This window comes from Gekko japonicus, unplaced genomic scaffold (genome assembly GCF_001447785.1).
Source record: "Gekko japonicus isolate JY-2015 unplaced genomic scaffold, Gekko_japonicus_V1.1 scaffold471, whole genome shotgun sequence".
Lineage (NCBI taxonomy): Eukaryota > Metazoa > Chordata > Lepidosauria > Squamata > Gekkonidae > Gekko > Gekko japonicus.
Window position 1 is genome coordinate 39,456 of NW_015161418.1, and position 23,736 is coordinate 63,191.

General features: G+C 46.8%; 1 protein-coding gene across 1 annotated transcript in view; it reads right to left on the reverse strand.

Annotated features, from left to right (window-relative positions):
* Window positions 1-23,651, reverse strand: part of DCLRE1C (DNA cross-link repair 1C) — a 25,482-nt gene extending 1,831 nt beyond the window's left edge. Inside the window, exons 1-13 of the mRNA XM_015428046.1 lie at window positions 23,542-23,651; window positions 17,819-17,870; window positions 16,903-16,987; window positions 15,795-15,854; window positions 14,930-14,985; window positions 12,520-12,621; window positions 10,225-10,297; window positions 8,593-8,733; window positions 7,346-7,447; window positions 4,792-4,928; window positions 4,170-4,224; window positions 2,601-2,689; window positions 1,545-1,645 (exon numbers count right to left, since the gene is read on the reverse strand). Coding sequence (XP_015283532.1) covers window positions 1,545-1,645; window positions 2,601-2,689; window positions 4,170-4,224; window positions 4,792-4,928; window positions 7,346-7,447; window positions 8,593-8,733; window positions 10,225-10,297; window positions 12,520-12,621; window positions 14,930-14,985; window positions 15,795-15,854; window positions 16,903-16,987; window positions 17,819-17,870; window positions 23,542-23,650 — 1,162 coding nt within the window. The 5' untranslated portion in view covers window position 23,651. The remainder of the gene's footprint in view (window positions 1-1,544; window positions 1,646-2,600; window positions 2,690-4,169; window positions 4,225-4,791; window positions 4,929-7,345; window positions 7,448-8,592; window positions 8,734-10,224; window positions 10,298-12,519; window positions 12,622-14,929; window positions 14,986-15,794; window positions 15,855-16,902; window positions 16,988-17,818; window positions 17,871-23,541) is intronic.
* Between the last annotated feature and the right edge of the window lie 85 nt (window positions 23,652-23,736).

The following is a 23,736-nucleotide window of genomic DNA, read 5'->3' on the forward strand; positions in this document are numbered from 1 at the left end:
TTAATCACTCTTTGGGTGAAGTACTTCCTTTTATCCGTTCTAACCTGACTGCTCAGCAATCTCATTGAGTGCCCACGAGTTCTTGTATTGTGAGAAAGGGAGAAAAGTACCTCTTTCTCTACCTGCTCTATCCCATGCATAATCTTATAAACCTTGACCATGTCACCCTTCAGTCGTCGTTTCTCCAAGCTAAAGAGCCCTAAGTGCTTTAACCTTTCCTCATAGGGAAAGTGTTCCAACCCTTTTATCATTCGAGTTGCCCTTTTCTGCACTTTTTCCAAGCTATAATATCCTTTTTAAGGCATGGTGACCAGAATTGCACACAGTATTCCAAAGGAGGTCGCACCATTGATTTATATATGGGCATTATGATATTGGCTGATCTGTTTTCAATACCCTTCCTAATAATCCCCAGCATAGCATTGGCCTTTTTTATTGCAGTCACACACTGTCATGAGACAGCTCATCAGGGAACAGGGTTGTGGAAAAAAACCTTTCCAGCTGTGCTAGTTTCCTTTCTCCCATTGTGTAGCCATGACATTACACCACCACCTAAGAACTAAGCCACAGTCTCCTACTTAGGGTTACCAGCTTCCAGGTGGGCCTTGGTAGGGTTGCCAAGTCCTACCTTGTCTTTAGTGGGGGGGGGGGGGGGTCCCAGCCCCCCCCGGGGGTTTTTCAGGGCGCGCAAAGTGGCGGTGCCCCGCTGATGTAACCAATTTGCCTTAGCAACGAGGAAAATCAGAATGAGTTTAGTATTTAACACAAAGAAGAAGTAGTATAGTACTGATATTTTTCTATTATCTACATTACCATTTTATGACCTGATGTATTATGTTATGGCCTATGGCTAAGACAATAAACTTATACTTCTGCTCCTACCTTATCTTTAGCGGGGGGAGTCCCAGCCCTCCCCGGGAGTTTTTCAGGGCGCGCAAAGTGCGCGTGCCACGATGATGTCACCCAGAAGTGACGTCATCGCGTCAGGCACATTGGGGGTGGGGCCACTATCATTCGAGGGAAAACCATACTGTTTTCCCTTGAATGATAGAGCATCCCCCTGCAATGTGCCCGATGCAATGACGTCACCCCCAAGTGACATCATCATGCCGGGCACGTCTCCGTGCTCGCGGCACTTTGGAGGTGGGGTTCCCCCCAGTGGCCCGATCCGGGACAACGGGGAACGGACCCATCGAGCAGGGGTTTCCCCGCCCCTAACAACCCTAGGTCTTGGAGATCACCTGGAATTACCACTGATCTCCAGACTAGAGATCAGTTCCCCTAGAAAAAATGGCTGTTTTGGAAGGCAGTCTATGGCATTATACCTTACTGAGGTCCCTTGCTTCCTCAAGCTCCAATCCCACATCTCCAAGGATTTTCCAGTTCAGCATGCTCCAACGCAAGCCCAGCTTGATCACATGGGAACCTCTATATTATGTAAACTGGCCTTGTGAGAGATATCCTGGGGTACTTGCTAGAGTGAGAGTACAGTCATGACATGAGCATGATTCTCTAGCATGCTTGCTAGCCCTACATTTGCTTACCCATGTCAGCCAAGTCCACTGCTTTGGATCTCTTCAGTGCTCCAAGTGGCTTGTAGCTGAGCTCATGGTTTTTGCTGTATGATCTGCAGGATGGCTTTAAGCTGAGAAGAGTGACACAGAATTCATTTTACAGTTCCTCAACTCTTAAAACACTGGAGGGTTTTTAGGTTCAGCAAAATCAGCTCTGTCTTCTCATGTTGGTTCATTCTAAATTTATGCCAGTTCAAAGACATGCAACAGAAAAGAGGCACCACCCTCCTGAAATAACCAGAATTACTCTGCCAGCCTTAAAGCAGGAGGCAGGAAAGTATTCAACCCCAGAGAAGCTGGAAAAAATCACAGTGTGGTCCTTCCCTCCTTAAAGTGACAAAAACTTTGGCATTAACATGAGGAAGTAGCCTTTTAAGGACAGTAGCAACAATATGTTGCTGTGCTGCTCAGAGATATGTTTCCAACACCCCACTTTCAATTATTAAAAGCAAAAATGGGCTGGGACCAGACTCCATTCCAATGGTAGGAGACTCATTTGGCAGAGACAAACCTTTGAGCCTTACCCAATGCCTCAAAAATGCAGGCTAATTTTAATGGCTGGTAGCCAGCAACAGGATACATAACTGAGAAACTGTTTATAAAAGGCTCCCTGAGGATATTAGGGCCCTGCGGAACTTATTACAGTTCCGCAGGTCCTGCAAGACGGAGCTCTTCCACCAGGCATTCAATTGAGCTGCCATATTTAAGAACTATTATAACATCTGAGCCTTGCCCTGTAAGCCATCATTGGCTATTGTACTGTGCTGATGCCCATTATTGGGGCCGGATAGTGGTCTGTAACCATTCTGTCCAGACACCTGTATGGTTAATGTTTAAAAATTTTATTGCACCGTCTTATTTGTAATGTTTACGCATAGCACCTTAAAATTGTTTTAATAATTTTAATGTAAGCCACCCTGAGCCTGCCTCAGCGGGGAGGGGAGGGTTTAAATGTAATACATAAATAAATAAAATAGTTACCAGTAAATGCATCAACAGGGTCAAGAGATGGACAAAGATACTTACATTTCTATCACTTTGTCCTCAGTTGTCCCCACTGGAATTACATTGGGATACACATTCACTGGCCGAATGTAGTTCAGAAAGTCCTGGATCTAGGAAAAAGGGGGCAGGGGTCACTAATTGGTCATCACTAAGTGGGCTTTAATGAGATCTCATTTCACTATGGTTTACAACAAGCTGCATGAATCAAGTAATTATTCCCCTTTTACGAAGAACAGAGAATAATGTTCGGAAAGGCCAGTGAGTTTGTGACTCAGATGACAGTGATCCAACTCCCAACGGTACCCTTGACAACCCCCTACCCTGCCCCGCTCTCAGTCATGACATCACCACCTGCATGCACACAAACATCTGCAAACAGAGCTCATGCCACCAAGGGTGCCAAATTCACTTCAGTGAAAGCAATGTGGGAGGCAACGGAGCTCCATGTTCTGGCTGTCCAGACAGATGTGCTTAAGACATACACACACCACTCCTTTAGAACTTTACTATCACTTACGAAGTTCCACATCTGTGGTAAAGCCAGTAGGATATCAAGGGTGCCTTACTACAAGGATGCCTTGAATGAAGGTGTAATGATTCCTTGTTTGAGTGTGTGTGTGTCTCTTTAAAAGTTTGGTTGCATGGCTGTGGTAGGCAGACTAGAGTGGTTGAGAGATGCAAGTATGGTATGATTGGTGGTTGACAGAGAGGGGGAGGGGTTTTGGAAGTGAATCTGGGTGGATGCGTATGTGTGTCAGTCAGGAGTTGAGGTTACAAGTTGACAGTTGGTGTGTGCAGGCTGTTCTGTTGGGAGTCAGTTAGAAGTTGACAGTTTAGGTTGGTCAGATATAAAGAGAAAGAGAGCTGAGTGTAAAGGAAAAATTCAAGGAAAGCTTAACTGAAGAAAAGTTATAGGAGAGTCTGGGTGTCATAACAAACTGGAGTGAAACAGTGAACATATATGATATTGAGATAAAACAATTGTTACAATCTTACAAGAAAAGATCCCTGTCAGAGAGGGATAAGATTGTGTGTGATACCAAATCAGTTGTTCATCATTTTCATATTCCTAGTTACATTTTAACCACCCACTTATGTAATACTTATTTCAATAAACTTGGATGAAAGAGGATTCTCTTTCATCCAAGTTTATACCAGCTCTGAATGGAATACTTCCCAGGACCACATAGTTCCCCGTAAGCCTTGAACTCGGTGTACAAAATTAGTAAGAACAACAGTAAAAGCATAAAGGTTTGGAATTCATTAAAATTCCTGGTGGCAGCAGAATATACCCGGTTAAACAAAATAAAGAGCACTTTTAAAGGGAAACTAGTCCTTCCCAATAAGGAGGGCATTACAGAAGGATACAACCTATGCTCTTGATAGGCATTGATACTCAGCTGCCCATCACAATACATGCCTTGGGAAGGCCAGTGAACAGGATCAGCCCTCAGGCTATTCTGGGTGCCTTTAAATCAACAAGCTAGTAGTTTTTTGCATACCTGGGAAGCCCCCTCTCTCCAATTACTACTCTGTCAGTCCCCTACTGACACACTCAGGTTTGCTCTTTGGAGTGATACACCAACGTACCTCACTGTAAGAAGAGTGGAATGAAAAGCAAGCTCTGTATGAACTCTCCCCAGTCCTAAACAGAAAAATAAACAAATGGTATTTTCCCCTGATACTTACAAATATGTGAGTAGAAATGGCAAATCATACATTTTAAAACTATTAAAAAAGCACTCAGCACTTCCTCAGGCGTATGAGCCCTCCACACGAACACTAGAATTCACCCAACAAAGGGCAACAGATTAAATGGAATTTCCTCCTTTGAAAGAAAAAGGAACGAAATGCAGAGGAGAGATTTCCCAATGGCTATTAGCCATAACTGCTAAACAGAACCTCCATGTTCAGAGGCAGTATATCTCAGATTACCAGGTACTAAAACACAACAAGGGATGGCCCGTCTATCATGCCTTGTTTGTGATTTTCCAGATGCATCTGGCAGACTGTTGGGAGAAGGGTCCTTACAGTGATCCCTTAAAAAACCCTGCTTTCCTGGATCAGATAAAGGATGGTGAAGATGGTGAAGCAAGCTGTACAAAGGATCGGCAAGGTAATGTTCATGTAGCTCTACAGAATTACTGTACACACAAACTCTATATTATACACACACAAATATAAAGAAAAAAGCAAGCGTGCTTTCATTCACCTGGCTATTACATTTGTCTTCCTTGTTCTTTCTCCAAACCACATTGTCGACGGCTTGATGCTGATGATGTGCAGGCGCCTCCCATCCCGGGAAATCATCCCACAGGGCAGCCTGTTCCCTCGAAACAATTCGTCATCCTGTTGGGCACAGAAACACAGATCAAGCATGAGCCTGTTCCTTGCAAAACTCAGGAAAATGCTCTGCCAATCCCACAGGCTTGTAAAGACAAGATCAGCTTTCCACATGTCTTCCTCTCTTGTGGCTGAACAAAAAAAAAATACCCCCCCCCCCCCCCATACTGGTTGCCTTCTGTACAAGCATAGCCAAAAATTCCCGTATGTACACTCGGCTGTACTCTAGTTTCTCTGCTCCACTGAGTCGTATTGTGGACTCAGATAAGTGTATGTTCGGTAGCTACCAAAGGCTGCTTTTTTATTCCTAAAAGTAGGATTTTTGCCCTCCACTTGATAGGTGTAAGCATGCTGATTTTCACTGCATTGGAAAGCACTCATGATAAAATGTTGGCTGGTGAATTACTTAGATAATTGATCTCAGAGAAAGAGACTGGAGGGGGGAGGAGAGAAGATGGCCCCCAACAGCAAAATTCATAGTAAAAAAAATACCATTCCAAAAACATACAAGTAGTAAAAAGTGCAAAAATCTAACAGCACCTAAAAAATGGGTCCTGGCTCCTGTTGAACAGGGCAGGAAGGAGGTCTACTTTCCTCGTGTGCGTGGGTCCCACCAGCTCTTATTGTCTTCGGTCCTAATCACAGGCCTCCTGGGGCCATTTCTAGGTGGACTTGAGTGCACCACCACATCCCAACCTGAACTGCCTGGAAGGAAGACAAGGGCAGGAGAGAGACTTGGAGAGATGAGAGAGAACCGGAAACATACCCCTTATGAGTGGATTCAGGTCTCTCCCTCTCCCTCCAGCCAAGCTGATGCCTACAAGCAGTCCATTATAATAATAATAATCTCTATTGCATTAGCAAAAAAGCCATAGCAACAGAACAAGATAAAACCATGTGACCAACACTAGATTCAAGCGGATAATAACAAATCAATCATTTGTACGAAATGGGGGGGAACACTTAAATGTATCCAATTAGTATATACACGATCGACAGTTATCAGCAGTAGGCTAGCTGAACTCAGGGAAATTTGTTTTCCTGAGAATTTGTTTCCTAAGAAGGAAGCCACTATCACGGTGGTTTGATTGTCAGAGGAATTATCAGACAATAACACTGAAACTACCCAAGGAAGGAAGGGTAGCTTTTCTTTCCTCATAACAGGCATGATATATCTCTCTCTTTCCTTATTCCACTTAGGGCAGAAAAGCATTATATGATCCATGGTTTCTATCATCTCTTGTCCGCAGTCACAAACCCATTCCGAGAACGGAAGTCCCGAAAAACGACCAAAAAGCACCTTAGAGGGAAAGGAATTAAGTCTCGCCAAACTGTCTATTTATGTTATGTTTTCTCCCCCACCCTTCCTCCAGGGAACACTGGGCTGCATACGATGGCTCTCCCTTCTTAATGTTATCTTTACGAAACAACCTAGTGAGGTAGGCTCAACTCAGTGAGCATCAGAGATAAACACGAATAGCTCCTGCATGTTGTCAGATGCCAGTGCTATCGATACCTCTGCCAAACCTGGAACAAACATGGCCTGGGGTGCTCACTATTGTTCACAGGCTGCCCCCTCCGCTTCCAGGCTTGATTCATGATGCCGGTGAGCACCTTCAAGGCCCTGCATGTCATGGGGGATCTTCTCTTTGTGCCTCAAGATCATCTGAGCCTTCTTTGCTCCAAGTCCCCGCTTCTTCTCCAATGGAAACAGCTAGGGCAGAGGTGTCAGACTCATTTGTCACGAGGACCAGATCTGACATAAGTGTCCTTTGGTCAGGCCAGGCCACATGTGACGTAAAATGTCAATGCCAGGTACCAGAGATATTTTACCAATGGCTGTGACCATACCCCTCCTCAGCAGAGCTCAGGGACAAACCAGCCCTCCTCATCCCTTATGGTTGCCAACTCTGAGCTAGGGTTTGGAGAGGGGTTTTCCAGTGGTGGCATCTACGGGATGGAATGCCCATCATTCAACCCCTTTCTTCAAGAGCTTAAGACCTAGCCCCTTAGGAAAGCATCTGCAATTAAGCATCGTAACAGCACTTTTAAATTTTCATTTAAAAAGTACTTCTACCTTGCCTTTCTCTTGCGATGAAATAAAGTACACAATGGTAGCTTTTCACAATGGGCTCATTTGGGTTTTCAGTATCTACCATGTCAATTTTGTAATCATGTTCTAGTTCATATTTCGTTTTATTTTCATGAGCACTGCTGTGAGTCACTCTAAAAACATCAGCTTTAGAAAAGCAGCCTACAACAAAAATATTTCATTTTTCAAAGTCACCTGCTCTAGCTTTGCTAAACCACAGGCCTTGTCCGATAGCCATAGATGATTTCATTCCTGAAGAAAAACTTTGCTTAGGACTTGGTTGTGATTTGGAGCCCCCAAGACAGGAACCTGATAGCAAAGACATACGCACCCGTGGATGGCGACAGGCATGGATCTGAGTGTGCCGATCCGAGGTCACATGGGAGATGATTTCGGGCATGTTTTTAAACATGTCCAATCTGTTCACATGTACCTAGAAATTTAAACTGTGTTATTATTGTTTAAAAGGGTCACATCTTCTTCCAGATGAATTTCCCCCTGAAGGACATTGGCTAACAGGAAAATACTTGGGCAAATATCGAGCAGCCAGGAGACAGAAATTAAAACACAGCAGCAGATGAGTGCTGAATAGCTACCAGTTCCACTTGTGCAAACTGCAGAAAGACAGGGTATAAATACCTAAACGGTAGTGGCCCTGCTTGCAGGCAGAAGATACTGTTTTTTGGGTTACTTCAAAGGGCCCAAGAGCTCCAAAAAACCTTAATTTCAGTCCACTGTTGTTCTTGCTCTATGAGCAGTCTTTTCCCCACACATTTTCTGCCTTGTTTTAATATTTATTTTATTTACTTCATTTATACCCTGCCTCTTAACCCAAAGGGCACCAAAAGTGGGTTACATCATTCTCCCCTCCTTCATGGAAGGTCAGGCTGAAAAAGAGTCAGTGGGCCAAGTCACCCCAGTGAGTGTCATGGCTGTGTGGATCACTCAAGGTCAGCAACCTCACTCTGACCCCAGACTGGCTCTCTGGCTGCTGCTTACCTATAACAGAATGATGCAATCTGTTGCCCTTAGAGCATTAGATTTTGTAATTTATTGTTTCAATTTTATTGCATGTCACTTGGGAGAACTGCAGCAGTGAAAAGATGCATATCAATGGGAAAAAATGAACTCTTGCAGAAAAGAAGCTCTTACCAAGCTCCTATATACTGTTCTAAAAAGGGAAGGGTGCAAACCTTTTGGTAGAAGAGAAGGAATTCCTTCCCAATATTAGTGGACAGTGTTTGCTCCAATGCATTTAGGTCTCTTCCTCGCCCTCCCAGCCCCTTCTTAATACATGGCTTTGCTCACTTTGACCTGCTTAGTTGTTTCTACCTGCAGATCTCTTCTTTACACACTTATACCACAGCTCCCCCACCCACTCATGCTTCACTTTCTTCACTTCTGCCCTCTCTATATATATAATCTGGAGGAGGTGTGCAAGTATGTAGATGCACCTCCAATGTGCAAGAGACTGGCCCTCTTTCAGTCTCTTCATATGGGTCTTTCCCGACCTGTGCTGCCAGGCCACACTAGCTTCTACCCCATTCAGAAGGAAGTGTGGTGGAAAGGCAATCTTACCCGGACACCAAGCTCCTCACTTAAGTTCGTGAATAAATATTCATAGCCATAAGCTGCTTTGCAGTTCAACCAGACCACATGATAGAGACTCAGAGTGATCCAGCTGCGCACCAGCTCTAAGATGCCCTTCATACATTCCTCCTATTAGAAAAAGAGGGGGTAAAAAGAGTGAAAATACTTGTTGCTTGATGTCAAGCAACAAGAAGTACCGTGGATCACAGGAGAACTGATTTAACCCAGAACTGACATATGACATCATCTGCTAATCTGTGGAGGGGATGGCCCAAACGGTGTCTGCACACTTTAATATCCACTGCTTGGAAGAAGGCAGGTGTTCCTAGCTGGGTACAACAATGTGTGGCAACAAAACCCTGCGATTGCTCTATACCAGAACCTCATTTCTCTCTAGCAGGAGTTCAGCTGGCACATGCTTATCCCTTCCATCTGCAGCCATTCCACCAGACAGGTATCCAGTATGCTGAGAAAGGTATTTTGTCGCCCCAAGCAAGCTACATTCATCGCCTTTTGAATCTGGCTGGTAGCAGCAGGGACCCAGGAGGCGATACCAGTTGCCTCCCACGTGGCTGGGCATGAGCAGAGCCCTTGTAATACATACATCCCCCCCTCATGAGGCTGTACCAAGCAGCTGCTGGAGGGGGGCTTAGCTGGAGAACTAACCCTGCCAGTTGACCCATTTTTGTTCAAGTTTCAGGGCTTTCTTTTGTGCATCCACACAAATCTCCAAGATAGAACTACTTTTTAAAAAATGAGCAAACTGATCAACCTTACACATCAGAATTTCATGGAGCTTCCTAACATTGCCACCAAGACATCAGTCTCTCTAGCGCAATATGACCTGTGAGTGGCAGAAATTTTATTTACTTAATTTATACCCCACTCTTCTTCCCAGCGGGGGAAGAAGTGGCTCACAAGATGCTCCCTTCCTCCATTTCATCCTAACAGCCACCCTGTGAAGGAGGTTAGGCTGAGAGTGAGTGATGCACCCAAGGTCACCCAGCAAGCTTCTATGGCAGAGTGTCTCCCAGACGCTAGTCCAACACTTAAACCATTACACCACACTGGTTCTCTGGGTTCTCAGAACGAAGCTTGCTATCAAAGATTCCCCCCCACCCGCCCAAGCTGGAGATGCTAGAGAATGAAGCTAGGACCTTTGAAATACAAAACATCTGTTCTACTGCTGAGTTCTGAACTACAGTAGTAATGGCTAGGAATACTTTTTATATGTACAATGGCCTACAAACAAGACTAATAAGCAAGCCTGACCTGTCAAACCACGCTGTAGACAAAACTGAACAGTCCAGTGGCACCTAAAAACCAACAAAATTTATTCCAGCATAAGCTTTCATGAGTCAGAGGGAAAGTGAGTTCTGAGGCACAAAAGCTTAAGCTGGTATAAATTTTGTTCATCTTTAAAGGGCATGGGCCACTGGTCTCCGGCTTCATTCTGCTGCAGCGGTGTAATACGACTGCCCTTTGGAACTGCAGGCAAGCCAAATGTCCAAGAGACAGTGTTTCAGGAATCATTCAGAAAAGTGAAAATATGGATGTCAGAAATGCCAGCCGGAATTCTCACAAGCTAGCAACAAGAATTTTAACTTCTTTTCCACTTACCCTGCTTGGTATCTGATAAAATTTGGGATCGCAGAAAGTGGTATCTAAATACACGCTCTGGATGTCTTTCACTCTGAAAGAAAGAATTTTGATACCGCTATAGCTGTGGTGGCTCAAGTGGTTAAGACGCTGAACTGCAGGCTGTAGAAGGTCGGTAGTTCAGCAGTTCGAGACCCGGGTGCCGCATGATGGAGTGAGCTCCCATCTCTAGTTCCAGCTCCTGCCAACCTAGCAGTTCGAAAGCAAGAAATTGCAAGTAGATAAATAGGTACCACTTCGGTGGGAAGGTAACAGCGTTCTGTGCGCCTTGGTGTTTAGTCATGCTGGCCACATGACCACGGAAACGTCTTTGGACAGCGCTGGCTCTTCGGCTTTGAAACGGAGATGAGCACCGCAACCCTAGAGTCGGATTCGACTGGCTTTCGAGCAAGGGAACCTTTACCTTTACCTTTATAGCCCTACCAGCTGCAGGCAAGTCAAGATTTTGAAGGGAAATCAAAAGAGTAAGTTGAAAGGAATGACAGATGTCTTTGTATCAAGTAGACTTGGAGAGTTTGTTCTATTGTGGCGATGATCCCATATGAAGACACCTGCTTGTTCTTCTCTTTTTATGGTTCTGAGCGAAACAATGTTGTGCAATTTACATAGTTCCAGGTCACAGACTCTGTGCATCCAGCAGAAGAAGGACTGAGGGCACGTTTTGTCCCCTGGGACTGGGGCAAGCCATCCATTTTCTCACAAGAAGAAGAAGAGGAAGGGAAGAGATTGGATTTATACCCCACCCTTCACTTGGAGTCTCCGAGCGGCTTACAAACTCCTTCCCCTTCCCCTCCCCACAACGAACACCCTGTGAGGTAGGTGGGGCTGAGAGAGCTTTGAGAGAACAGTCCTTGAGAGAACAGCTCTGACAGAACTATGGCTTGCCCAAGGTCATCCAGCAGTTGCAAGTGGAGGACTGGGGAACCAAATCTGGTTCTCCCATATTAGAGTCCACGCACTTAACCATTACACCAAAAACTGACTCTCAAGTGTCAGCAGGACCAGAAATGAACAGCGATGTTTCAGGGTGACGTCACAAGGTTGGTGAGCTCATCCAAGCCACCCAAAAAGGTCTGTATAACATGGACCATTGTGGTGGGAGGCAGGCAGGCGGCAAGCAACTGCCCCCCTCGGCAATACATCCACCAACAAACCAGGCCTGGTAGCAGATGAGTTTTTCAGCTTCCCCCCCCCCCCCCCCCCCAACAGTGCCACAGACTGCCAAGGATGCTCTGGGAAAGTTCCTCGAATAGGATAATATCCCACACCCAGGAAACAGAAAGAATGGTGAAGCATCTTAAAACCCAAGCCTTCTTCCCAACAGGAAGAGCCACCCAATCTGTAAGGGTTCAGCTGCATGATGGGCTATGGCAGCAGTCTTTGACACAGAAGTCCAGATGCTCAGGTAGGATGCAGAACCCAGCTGCTGGGTCACAGGCCTCTATCTGGTGGCCTTTGTGCCTATCTTTTGAAAACATCTGCTGTGAACGTGCAGAAAGAAAGAGGACTACAGTTCCTGCATCTCTCTGCAAGCGCGCTGACAGGAAGTCAAGTCTGCAGGGGAGAGGATTCCTCCATCACTCTGACTCTTGCCTTGTTCCTCCCTACAGGGCCCATACTGGTACTCAGTTTATGTTCCTTGTTCGCTCTGGTCTGGTGACCAGGGTGGCGAGATTGTAACTCCAGCTCCCCTTCCTGTCCTGTAACTGATGTCATACATGCCTGTGACTAAGTGGGCCCTGAGTCTGGAAAGGCTGAAGACCACTGGAGTAAGGGGCATAGTTGGGTTGAAGGTAGGCATCAAGCAGATACGGCCTGCTATGTTCGGTGCTTCCCAGCAGTGACAGCAAGTTGCCAAGCAGGCCAGAGTACCCCAAACAATCTTGTCACATGTGCTGGGAGCCACGGACTGCATGACTAGCAAAGGGGTGGCTGACTTCTCCACAGGCCCGCTAGACCCCCACATGATGTTCTTGGCTATATAACCATATATTCCATCCCTGTCACCTCCAGTGGAAAGGATTTATTCAGCTGGGCTGGGAAAGACCCAGGAAGGGGGCATTGCCAAATGCAACAGACAGCCCTGTGCTAGATGGCATTCGTCAACTATATGGACAATCCTCAAAATTGCTCTGCTGGCAGAAATTTTACCATGCAGAGCTCTGAGTACCTGCCCGTTAATAGCTGTCTACAACCAACCCCATACAGAGTTTCATAGTATGATGAAGCCACACCACAAGAATGTATGACCCTTACCTGTTCCCTGAATGCAAAAGTTCCATTCTGGCGGCTTCTCCTTTTGCAAGCCTGAAGTCCCCCGTGTACAGCACAGTGCCGTTTCCACCTTGAAACAGAAACCTGCCAATGGAAACACAGACTTCCGTTTCAGCAACTCGTCCAGTGCTCACTCAACCCAAGAGACAACTTCCAGCAGCCAGCCAGACTAACTGGGAGATCCCTCAAGAGGAAATGGAATCCACACACACACCCCTTCCAACACTCCCCTGGGCCATCAAGGTCTGACCCCACAAAGTGAGGAGCAAGGCCCTGTTCCCTCACACCATGCAAGTGGATACCTTCAGCTGGGCAAACACTCAGGAGAAGGAGCACGCAAATCCCAGACCCCAGCCGTTGACCCAAGGATCTGGAGTGAGGGGCTGGCATGCACCCCCTTAGTGCTTCACAGAGGTAAACACAGTGGAAGAATCCATTTGCTTGTAAGGACCAGAGAGAAGAGAAATGAAGAGTGAAAACTCAAGAAGGCATCATAAATTATCCACCCACACGCAAACAGACTGGGATGGGGAAGGAGAACAGGGCATAGTTAATTTTCATTTAAGGCCGCACAACAGCTTGAGTCAGCCCTGGATTCCTTTGGATACATCAGCTAAAATTCAGCTTGCTGACTCTGTGGCCCAGGCCAGAAGCTTTTAGCCCCCCACCATGGGACTGCTGGCCAGAGCCCTCAGGACTGCCGACCCAGTCAGAATCATGAGGAGACCCTGGCCATGTGAGCCAGGACAGTGTCCGTGTGTCCACGTCAGGTGCACACACTGCACACTGCAGCCCCCACAGGTCCACCTGCAAAAACAGCCAACACAAGCAACTGACAATCTCTAGGAAGCACAAGGAAAAACTTTGCAAGGGAAATTGGTATGGGAAATGCAGGAATTAATAATTTCACTGTTGCAATTAACTAAATAAGTGGCAGGGCTAGGAAGAACGCAACACCATAAAGCCCAGCCCTCTACATGCCCTCTTTCCACCTGAAGAGTCTCAGGACTACAGCAGAGAGCAGGACCCCAACCACACTCACCCTACAAAGGTGCTGGCAGAGGAAACAGCCCTGAGTGGTGCTGGTGAATTAAACTAAACTGCACACTACAGGGCAAGAGGATATAGTTGTTAATCAAAGTGATTGAGGGGGGGCAGCATCCAATAACTGGCTTCTCATCCCAAATGATGCATTGCAGGGTTGCTTCTCTGGCTTCCTCAAGGGCCCCGCAACTCCATCTACCCCCATGAAGTCCAACACAGCAGACGAGAGATCCTGAAGACTGCCAAAATAACTGCCCTGGCCACCCAGCAGAAGGTGTTCCAGTAACAGGGGTCTGACAGCAGGGGCTCACCTGTCACACTCCAAGGCCCAGTCACACAATCAAAGGGGAAATCAGAAGGCAGTCCAAGTTCTCAGCCCAGGATCAGGTTACATATTCCAAAAGCGGTCCAAGAGTCAGGTAACAAGAAGAGATACCAAGCAAGTCAGGCAATCGGTGGGGAAGTCACCAAAATGCCGACAAACTCATCCCACATGAGCTGCAGCCTCTCTGCCGCCTTATATGGGGTGTTTCCCCCTGGGTGCTGCTGGTTCCCATGTTAGGCTCTTCCCTGCAAGTTAACTCCGCTCGTCTACTCACGAGGAGTATCGGGGGCCCAGATCTTACGATGACTTATCAGTCTCTTCTAGCATTTCCTTGGCAGAGGGGAGTCTGCGCACTGCCAGGGGCGCACTCCTGCACCTGGTCCGTGCCTCAGGCCCCAACCGTTCACCTCCTCTGCCCCTGGGGTGCTTTGGAAGCAGGGTGGTGGGTCTGGTTGTGGGCAGGTCCACCCTGGGGCCTCCAGGACTGAGGTCCCTGCTGGCTCAGGATCCCTCCCAGGAATACCCTGAGACCCTGGTCTCACAGGAAGTGTCTGCTCAGGTAGGGCTTGGGGAGGGGTTGTCCTCCTCCGATCAGGAGTCATCCTCCCATGATACACCAGGGCAGTCCATGACAATAACCTTGCGGATTTATTCAAGAAGTCTGGGAGGATACAAAAGCTGAGAACACTTCCCAGTCTGCCCCCACAAAGGACCAGCTCTACTGCCAGGCATACAAGCCAGGTAAGGATGTTTCTCAGCACTACTGTAAAACTGCAAAGGAAAAAGAAGAGCAAGCAGCAGTCACGCATACCCCACCTCAGCTAAATAAATGGGGTCCAGTTTACAGGGATGTACAAATCCAGTGCACCCAAGCAGCAAGTCCTTACACCACTTACACTAGAGCCTTCCCATTCTCATATTATCGTACTAAACATACACCTGTTTTTCTTTGACATCTTTATAGAGTGTCTTGTAACTGATGGCACTCGCTATTAACTATTCGGAGGAAAGGAAAAAGCATACATGACTGATCCTGGGCAGTGGCCGGCTGGCAGCAGTGTCACCACTATGTCTTCTTTCTGGATGGGGACAAAAGAACACACACAATACAAAACGCAGTTACTAGAATCGAAGGCACACAGGCAGCCATGTTCTATAATGGTCAGAGGCATGGATTGGCACTTGGGCGACCTGGGTTCAAATCCCCACTCTGCCACGGAGTTTATTGGGTGATCTCAGGGCAGTCACTTGCTTTCAGCCTAACCTAACTCACAAGACTGCTGTGAATATAAAATTTGTGGAGGGGGGGGGTGTTGTACCATGGATGGTGGGACAGAGATGGATGGATGGGGATTTAGCAGCCCTTGCAAAGTAGAGACAGCAAGGCAGATATCCCTTCTTTGGCTCATCTAGGAAGCTTTCTTTCATCCCTTTCTTTAGCCACAGACAATGCAGAAAAGAAAACCTGAAAACCCTAAAGAGAGGTTAAAAGGGGGAAGGAGGAGCCAGCATCCAAACCCAGAACTAAAACTGGTCAGCCAGATTCCGCACCTGAGATGGCAGTTGTGGATTTATAGCCCACGCTCACGTTACTTCCACCTTCCACAATATTAAACAGCCAAACAGAATAGACTACTGAAAGTCAGAGTGGTGTACTGCTCAGTATCAGACTAAGATCTGGGAGACCCAGGGTTGAATCCCCACTCTGCCGCAGAAGCTTGCTGGGTGAACTTGGGCCAGTTACACACCATCAGCCAAACCTACCTCACAGGGTTGTGCTGTGAGGATACAACGGACAAAGGGAAAACGTCTTAAGCCACTTTGAGTCCCCACAGAAAAAAAAGATTGGGGTATAAATGAAATAATTTAATAATAAAATGACAAATACCTCACCAGAAGCTTCCTCAACAAGAGAAATCTGAGTCGGTGTTTCAACTTCCAGAGAAACCTGTGTTGGAGAGAAATGAGAAAAAACAAAGTCTGTTCTTAGAAAGACAAAAGCCACATTTAAGGTGAAGGGAATGATCTGTTTTATGGCTCCACATGCTAAAAGTAGGACTTAAATGGCATCAATGTGCACCTAAGAGAAGTCCATGGCTTATCAGTGAAAATAACTGAGTGGAACCAGATCACACAATTTCATTCAGAAAGAGAGGTTTATACCATGGTCCAGTGCTCCCTCTAAGCTGTGGAGTCTTGTGAGCAGAAATTCTACTTTGTGAGCTCCTGGCATTAAAGTTGTGAGAGGGCGATTTGGCTACTGCATCAATCCGTTTGCTCTGGAGCCATCCTTCCTGAGCTGAGACAAAAATGTGTGAGCCGGAGGCTAAAAAACTGTGAGCTAGCTCACACCAACTCAGCTTACAGGGAACACTGCCGTCGTCCCTCCTTTCCCAATCACATACTTTTCCTTGCAGCCCTCAGGAATGCATCACAAAAGCTGTACTGAAACTACTGGAGCCTCTGTCCAGCAATCAGCAGAAGAAACACAGACAAGTCACAGACACTGTTCCCTCTAAGCCGAGTTAGTGTGAGCTAGCTCACAGTTTTTTAGCTTCCGGCTCACACATTTTTGTCTTCGCTCAGGAAGGGATGACTCCAGAGCAAACTAATTTATGCGGTAGCCAAATCTGTCGCTCACAACTTTAATGCCAGGAGCTCACAAAGTACAATTTTTGCTCACAAGACTCCACAGCTTAGAGGGAACATTGGTCACAGATGGGACGGTGTTGGGAGTTTCCTTCTGCATTAAGAACCATTCCATGTCTTTGGGCCCCTGAAAGGGCAGGGAGAAGAATGGGAATGACCATAAAGCTCAAGGGTTCAACGCAAGGGAGCCCCTCAAAAATCAGAGACACACACACACTCTCTCTCTCTGCAGCTCATTTTACATTATGATAACATGGGCTAATGGATGATGTGAATCTTCTCTAAGACACGGTAGAGCTAGCTGCAACCAATATGCCTGCCAGAATGAACAGAGGAGGTCAACTTACAATGTGGTTCTCCCAAAATTTATATTTTGGATTAGTCAGTAGTAATTCCCTTGTCACAGGAGAACAGTACAAACAAACTTTCAGGCTGCAAAGACAGAGTAAAAGAAATGAGAACAGCTTAAAAAGCAAACCTTGGACAATTGTGGGGGAGAGGGGGAGAGGCCAAAACCCTTACTGGGTATACTCAAGCCCATTTAGATCCCCCAAATGTGTGACCACACAATCTGTGACCATTGGAGTTCCAAATGTCAGCACTCTCCTTGTTAGGTCCCATTTTTAATTCTTATTCCTTCACTTAGCACAGAATTTGCCTGCCTCCTCCTCCTCCACACTTACCATTCCATAATATCTTAGACGGCTCTCCAAAATCCACAATAATTAAGCATACCAGACTCTGTAATGGCAATCTTATCTCACAATCAATGTATATAAGTCAGAAATGCCCCCAGTCCCTAAGGAAAATACCTAATTCTACATAAATGTCAAGATATTCGGTTGCAAAACTGGGAAATCTGAATATACAATTTGCTGTTTAAGATAGTACTATAGTACATTCATCTATCAGGTGCGCAGTGTATAAGGATATACACTGCACTACAATTCTTTCCAAGCAAATCTGATGTGGGTCCCCTCCTTTTCTGGCAACAGAATAAAGTTTGCAGGAATCTCTATTCATATTGACCGAAGTTATAAGCTGTTAAATAAGTTGTGGGACTGTTGGTTTTGGAGAAGAATCTGATCCAAACGGCAATTCATAATGAATAAACAAATGCTGGAAAACTACAAGAGCAAGGGGAGAGAAAAGCAATACAGATGGCCTTTTTCTTCCTATAATCATAAGAAATGTAATTTCTAGTGCATACTGCATTAGCTGCTAGTAACTCTCCTTTGGCAATAGTTGGCAGAAGTCCTTTACCTGCATGCTAGCCTTCTTTTCATTGCAGGAGCTCTGAGCCCTTTCATGTGATCTAAAACATTTGATTAAAAAAAGAGATCTTCATTAGAAAACCATCATACACTGAAGATTCTGCAATCTTGTGGCTCAACAAGAACTCACTCAGTAAAAACAGATACCAGCACCTGTTTAAAGCTTAACAGGACCCACACACAAGTGGTTTCATGTATTGATATGCTGATTGTAGAGGACTTAATAACCTACAAGGAACAATAGATACTTGAATACACAAACTTTTAAGTCACCCAGAAATCCTTGCCAACATTATGCTATCAAAAATGATAATCATAGGAAAGCAGTTTCTTTCTGAAATTTGGAAGCCTATGTATTCCCAAGGCTTGAAATAAGCAATATTTCTTTAACTTGCCTTTCTCCTCAAAAGACTCAAGGCAAGTTGCAGTGTCAAAGTACAGCCAAAATACAAAATAATTAAAATCAGCACTTGAAATGAGTGGGCTTAGACTGAAGCAACTCTACACAGAATCACACAAAGACACCCAGAGCTATTAATATAGAAAGACTTTTCTAAACAATTTCGCCTCACAGTGGTGCCAGAATTAAAGCAGTTCAGTTTATATTCAGTTGTAAACTGAACTCATTCTGCCTTCTCCAATAAGAGAAAAGCCATATTTTAAGTTAGCCTGGGGAACTCTCCACTCTCCAAGGTGGAGTCCCTTCCTACAAACCAAAGCACACAAGCCCCTTTTTGAGGCTGCTAATTAAGAAAGAGATTTTTAAATTTATTATGACATTTTAACCCCTAATGAAGACTCAACATGGGTTACAGGGCTATATAAAAACAACATCACTCGGATACCAACATCAGAATTCGTTGCAGGGGCTGAACCCACTATACAAACTATCAAGAACACATACGCCAAAATACTTCAGCCTTGAAGTGCCTCTGGAAAAAAGGTGGTGGCCTTCTGGACACAACTTAGGTAGGCAATCCCACCAGGGATAAAGTGGCCATCCCCTTCATTGCTGAAACAGACAATGGTGGCTCTGTTCAAAGGAAGGCCATAAACAACAGATTTATTTTCATCTTTAGGCATAAAACATGGCAAAAGCATCATGGGTCCAGTGCTGTCACTGCCTTAGGGGACAGGCTGAGGTGAGCAGAGCAATCCTGAGCCATGCCTGCACCATGGCAACGCTAGCCTATTCCCTAAGGGCATCTGTTGCACGGAGGCCAGCAGACAAAGTTGTTGGGTTTGCAGTGTTTTCTGTTCGTAACCAGGCTAGTGTTGCTAGCCACCACACCATGACGGTCAGTGGAGGCGTTGTGTGGAGGCAGCAGTCCAGCATCCATCTCAGGCAGGGGGGTGGGCCACAGGCATTCCGCTCATTTTCAGGAACACCTCTGCCCCCAACCCAGCCTCCTTAAAGGGACCAACTCCTGTCAACAGTTCCAGGCACCTTATAGTGGGGGAAGGGTTCAAGCTGTCCATTGCCTAGAGCAGTCCTGCACCACCCCTGCCAGGGTGGAGCAGGAGAGGAGCCACCGGGGTGGGCTCAGATGTGGGGGCATGCAGCACCACCCTCATATCCCCCCATTCCCTCCTTGGTGGAGCAGGTGGTCTTGGATTGGAATGACTGCCATTCCACTCTGGGCTCTGTCATTCCTGTTCCAGAGCAACCAGTGCCCAGAGACTGTCATTCCAAATCCATTCCGCATTCATCATTCCTTCCATGTGTAGTGATGTAGTTGTGACAACCTGCGATGGAAACCATGCAAGTCATTTGCTGTTCCTGCAGGCCAGTATGTCCAATGGGCATACACCCACAAACCCCACTCCCCTTCAAATACATCACGCCTGCCCACCGTGTTGGTGACCCCCCGCCATTGACTCTGGGACCCCTGTGATCCCTTGCCCCCTCAGTGTTACCATCACAGATGTGTTCCCCCTGGTTGTCAGAACCGCCCCCCCCCCCCTCGGAGCAGACACACAGTTATGAACTGTGTTCATTCACTCAACTGATTTCAAACCTTTCTCCCGAGTGGCTTATATCATTCCCCTCTTCTCCATTTCACACTCACAATAACCCTGTGAGGTTGGTTAGGCTGAGGGTGTGCATGTGGGCCAAGGCCACTCACCCAGCTTCCATTTTACAAGTGGGGAACAGATTCTGGGTCTCCCAGATCTAGTCTCATGTTGTAACCAATACACCAAACTCGCTCAGTCACTCAGACCACCCTCTGGCTCCTCCCTTCACACAGAAGCCTGTGAGGGGAGGGAGGGAACCTGTCCATGCCGCTGGGCCCATGCTATGTTTGGCAGATGACTATGCTGGAGAAACAAATGGCTGCACCAATAGGAAGGGGAAAAAAGAAAAAGCAGGTGCAAGGTGAAAGTATTTATTAGATCTTTATAGATCCCTACGCATTTTGCAGTAAAGCTTTTGGGGATCTTCTACAGCAGGTATGTCCAACAGGTAGATCGCAATCTACCAGTAGATCGCGGAGGGGTCAGAGGTAGATCACCAGCCCCACTTGGTCTCCTGGTTTGCTTATCAGTAAATGACAGAAGGTGCATTATAAAGGGGGGGGGGGGCGGTGGAACACAACTTTAGTGGGTTAAAATCTAATTTGAAACGAATTTGAAACTTTATTTTCATGGTGGTAGATCACCGGCACTTTTGGCAGGAAAAAATAGATCACTACCTGTTCGAAGTTGGACATGCCTGTTCTACAGGGTTTTTCCAATTCCACCTTGAGCGATGAGGATATATAAAGCTCTAATGAATACTTTCACTTTGCACCTGCTTTTTTCTTCTTTTCCTGGCAGATCACTAGTGGGACCTGCACAACCAGTTTGGTGTAGTGGTTAGGAGTGGCGAACTCTAATCTGGAGAACTGGGATTGATTTCCTACTCCTCTACATGCAGCCAGCTGGGTGACCTTGGGTCGGTCACAGTTCTCTCAGAGCTGTTCACTCAAGAGCAGTTCTCGAAAGAGCTCTCAGCCCCACCTACCTCACAGGGTATCTGTTGTGGGGAGAGGAAGGGAAAGGAGATTGTAAACCACTCTGAGGATCTGAGTGAAGGGTGGGGTATAAATCCAATCTCTTCTTTGTCTTCACCTGTCCTATGTTGAAGTGCTAACATATTGCTGGCCATCCAGCCACAGTAGTACTTGCAGCTGCTGCTCGAAGTTCTGATTCTGCAAGGAAATGATTTAAAGGACTGCATGACAAGCTGACTTACCAAGTATGGTGGAGCAGCTGACAGACATGCCCTGTGCTCTGCGAGGGGGGGAACCAGGCAAATGACAGAGCATTCCCCTCCCCCACATCTCCCAGGAATGTTTTCCCCATGGCATGTCGGGGGCCACAAACCTACATGGCCATGGCTTGTGCTGTCCCTGCACGAACTCAAGGCTGGGCTTGAGTGCAGGAGATGCTGCCGTGGCAACCAGCCTCAAGCGAGGGAAGTGGGAGAGCCGGCTTGGGATCCTTGCCCTTGCTCACCCCTTTGGAAGGGTTCTGAAATGGGAGAGGCCAGCCATGGAGTAAGGACTTGGCTCTCCTCCTTGGGTGTCAAGGTAAAGTGCTCCCACTGTAGTGCTAAGTGCCATCTCTGCGCTTTTTCCACTACCAAAGCACCTCACCGCTTGCTCTAAGTCCACATGGCAGGGAGCATCGAGACAGAGTCCCGTGCTGTGCACCCTAACTACTGAGTTCTGAGATGTCCTGGAATAAGTTTGTGTGGGGGGGGGGCGTGATTGGGTCATGGGGAGAGGGCTTGGCCGCGGCATGGAGAGTGATGATTGGTTGAGCCTGTAGTTGGCATCCTGGGCTCCTCCAAGCCTAATTGTTGAGGCCACCATGGCAGAGGGAAGACTTGATTTTCACATTCAGTGGGCACCTATGAGATCTGCCATGTTTTTTTGCTGGCGTAACTCTCTGCCTCCCAGGCCGAAAGGGCTCAGGAAGCCACCTAACTCTGGCCACGCACCCAATTCTGCCCATGACCATGCTGGTGCAGGGGCCTACACCTTGGCCATGCCAATGGACTGCTGCTGGTGCCCATGTGTGACAGAGTGGCGCTGAGGGCCTGTGCCACCATAAGTGGCCCTTATGCTGGCATATTATGGATTTACGCCGATGCACAGGTCAGCTGGCTTCCTGAGCACTTCCCCCCCTTAGGATTGCACTGTCAATGGCAGAATATCTCCACTGCATGTAAAAGCTCCCAGGTTCAGTTCCCAGCACCTCCAGTTAAAAAGATCAGGTAGGAGGCAATGTGAAAAATTTCTAACAGAGGCTCGCTGACAGTCAAAGTAGACAGAACTGACTTTGAGAGACAAGGACCTGATTTAGCATCATGCAGTTTATCTACGGAAGGTCTGCAGCTTGATGGTAAAGCCCTAGCTTTGCATTTAGTTGCTTCATTTATACTCCACCTTTCTACTCAAGGGAGACCGGAAGCCGCTTACATAGTTCTCTTCTCTTCCATTTTTATCTTGACAACAACCTTGTGAGGTAGGTGAGGTTTAGAGAGTGTGACTGACCCAAGCTCACCCAGGTGGCTTCCACGGCAGAGTAGGGATCTGAATCTTCAGAAAGTCCAAATATCAACTGCCAGCACCTTTAGTTAAAAGGAAGGGCAGGTATAGGTCTGGAAAATTCCTTTTCAGCAAATGTTACTACTTGCATCGCACCAGCTGCAGATTTTGAGAGCAAGAATTAGATTTCACATTTAGATAGAGAAATCAGTCTTTAAAGTGCAAAAAAGGTAAAAGGCATATTAAATCCAATCACTCGGTCTCCATTGGCAAGGTGCGCCTGTCCACAAAGCCACTTCCCACAAATAAACAGAGTCCACACCATAAAATGTTGTGAATACAGAAGAAACACAATGGTAGGTGCTAAGGCTCAGAGCATCTACTTTGTATACAGAAGGTCCCAGGTTCATTCCCCAGTATCTCCAATAAGGTGATGTGAAAGATCTGGAGAGCTGCTGCTCATCCAAGCAGACAATCCTGAGCTTGTGCTTAATGATACAAGTGGCCTGGGCTCAGTATAAGGCAGCTTCACTTATTTGTACAGCAAGCAACCGTTAATAACAACACAGAAGAAGCCACGTGCACCAGGTGCAATAATAATAATAATTGTATGGCAGTGTATACAGTATAGCCATAGAGTTGACAACCTCCAGGCAATGGCTGGCGATCTCCTCGGACTACAAATGATCTCCAAGAGAAAGAGAGCAGTTCACCTGAAGAAAATGGCCACTTTGGAAGGCGGACTCTGGCATTATATCCTGTTGCTGTCCCTCCCCTCCCCAAACTCTGCCCACCCGAGGCTCTGCCCCCCCCAAATCTCCTGGTATTTCCAGACCCAGAGCTAGTAAACCCTATATAGCTAGGAGATCCTAAGACTGTCTGGCAGCCCGAAGTTCTAACTGTTTTAACATTATGCACCACTAGGTAGCAAGCTAGACTTATTTTTAAGGCCAGAAACGTTTCAGAGATGGTCTGCCATTGTCCCGCCCTGACATTCTTTGGAGCTCGCCCTTCCAAATATTAGGCAAGGCCGACCCTGCTTAGCTTCCGAAATAGGGCTAGCCTGGCCTATCCAGGTCAGGGCTGCTCCAGCTGCGCTGTTACCCTACAAGCAGCGGGGGGGGGGAGAGACGGGACAGGGCCACGCGGACTAAAAAAGGCCAGGGGCGGGTCTCACCCTTGTGGCAATGGGACAGGAAGTAAGCCCGGGCTCGGAGGTTGTCTCGATCGAATCGGTCTATAGAGACCGACGGGTACTCCCGCATCCTTCCCCCGAAGCTGCTCATGTCTCTGTCTAGCGACCGAGACGCTTCCCGCGCCCGCACGCCTCTCACTTCCGCCCTACTCTTTCCGCCTCACCCCCATTGGCCGA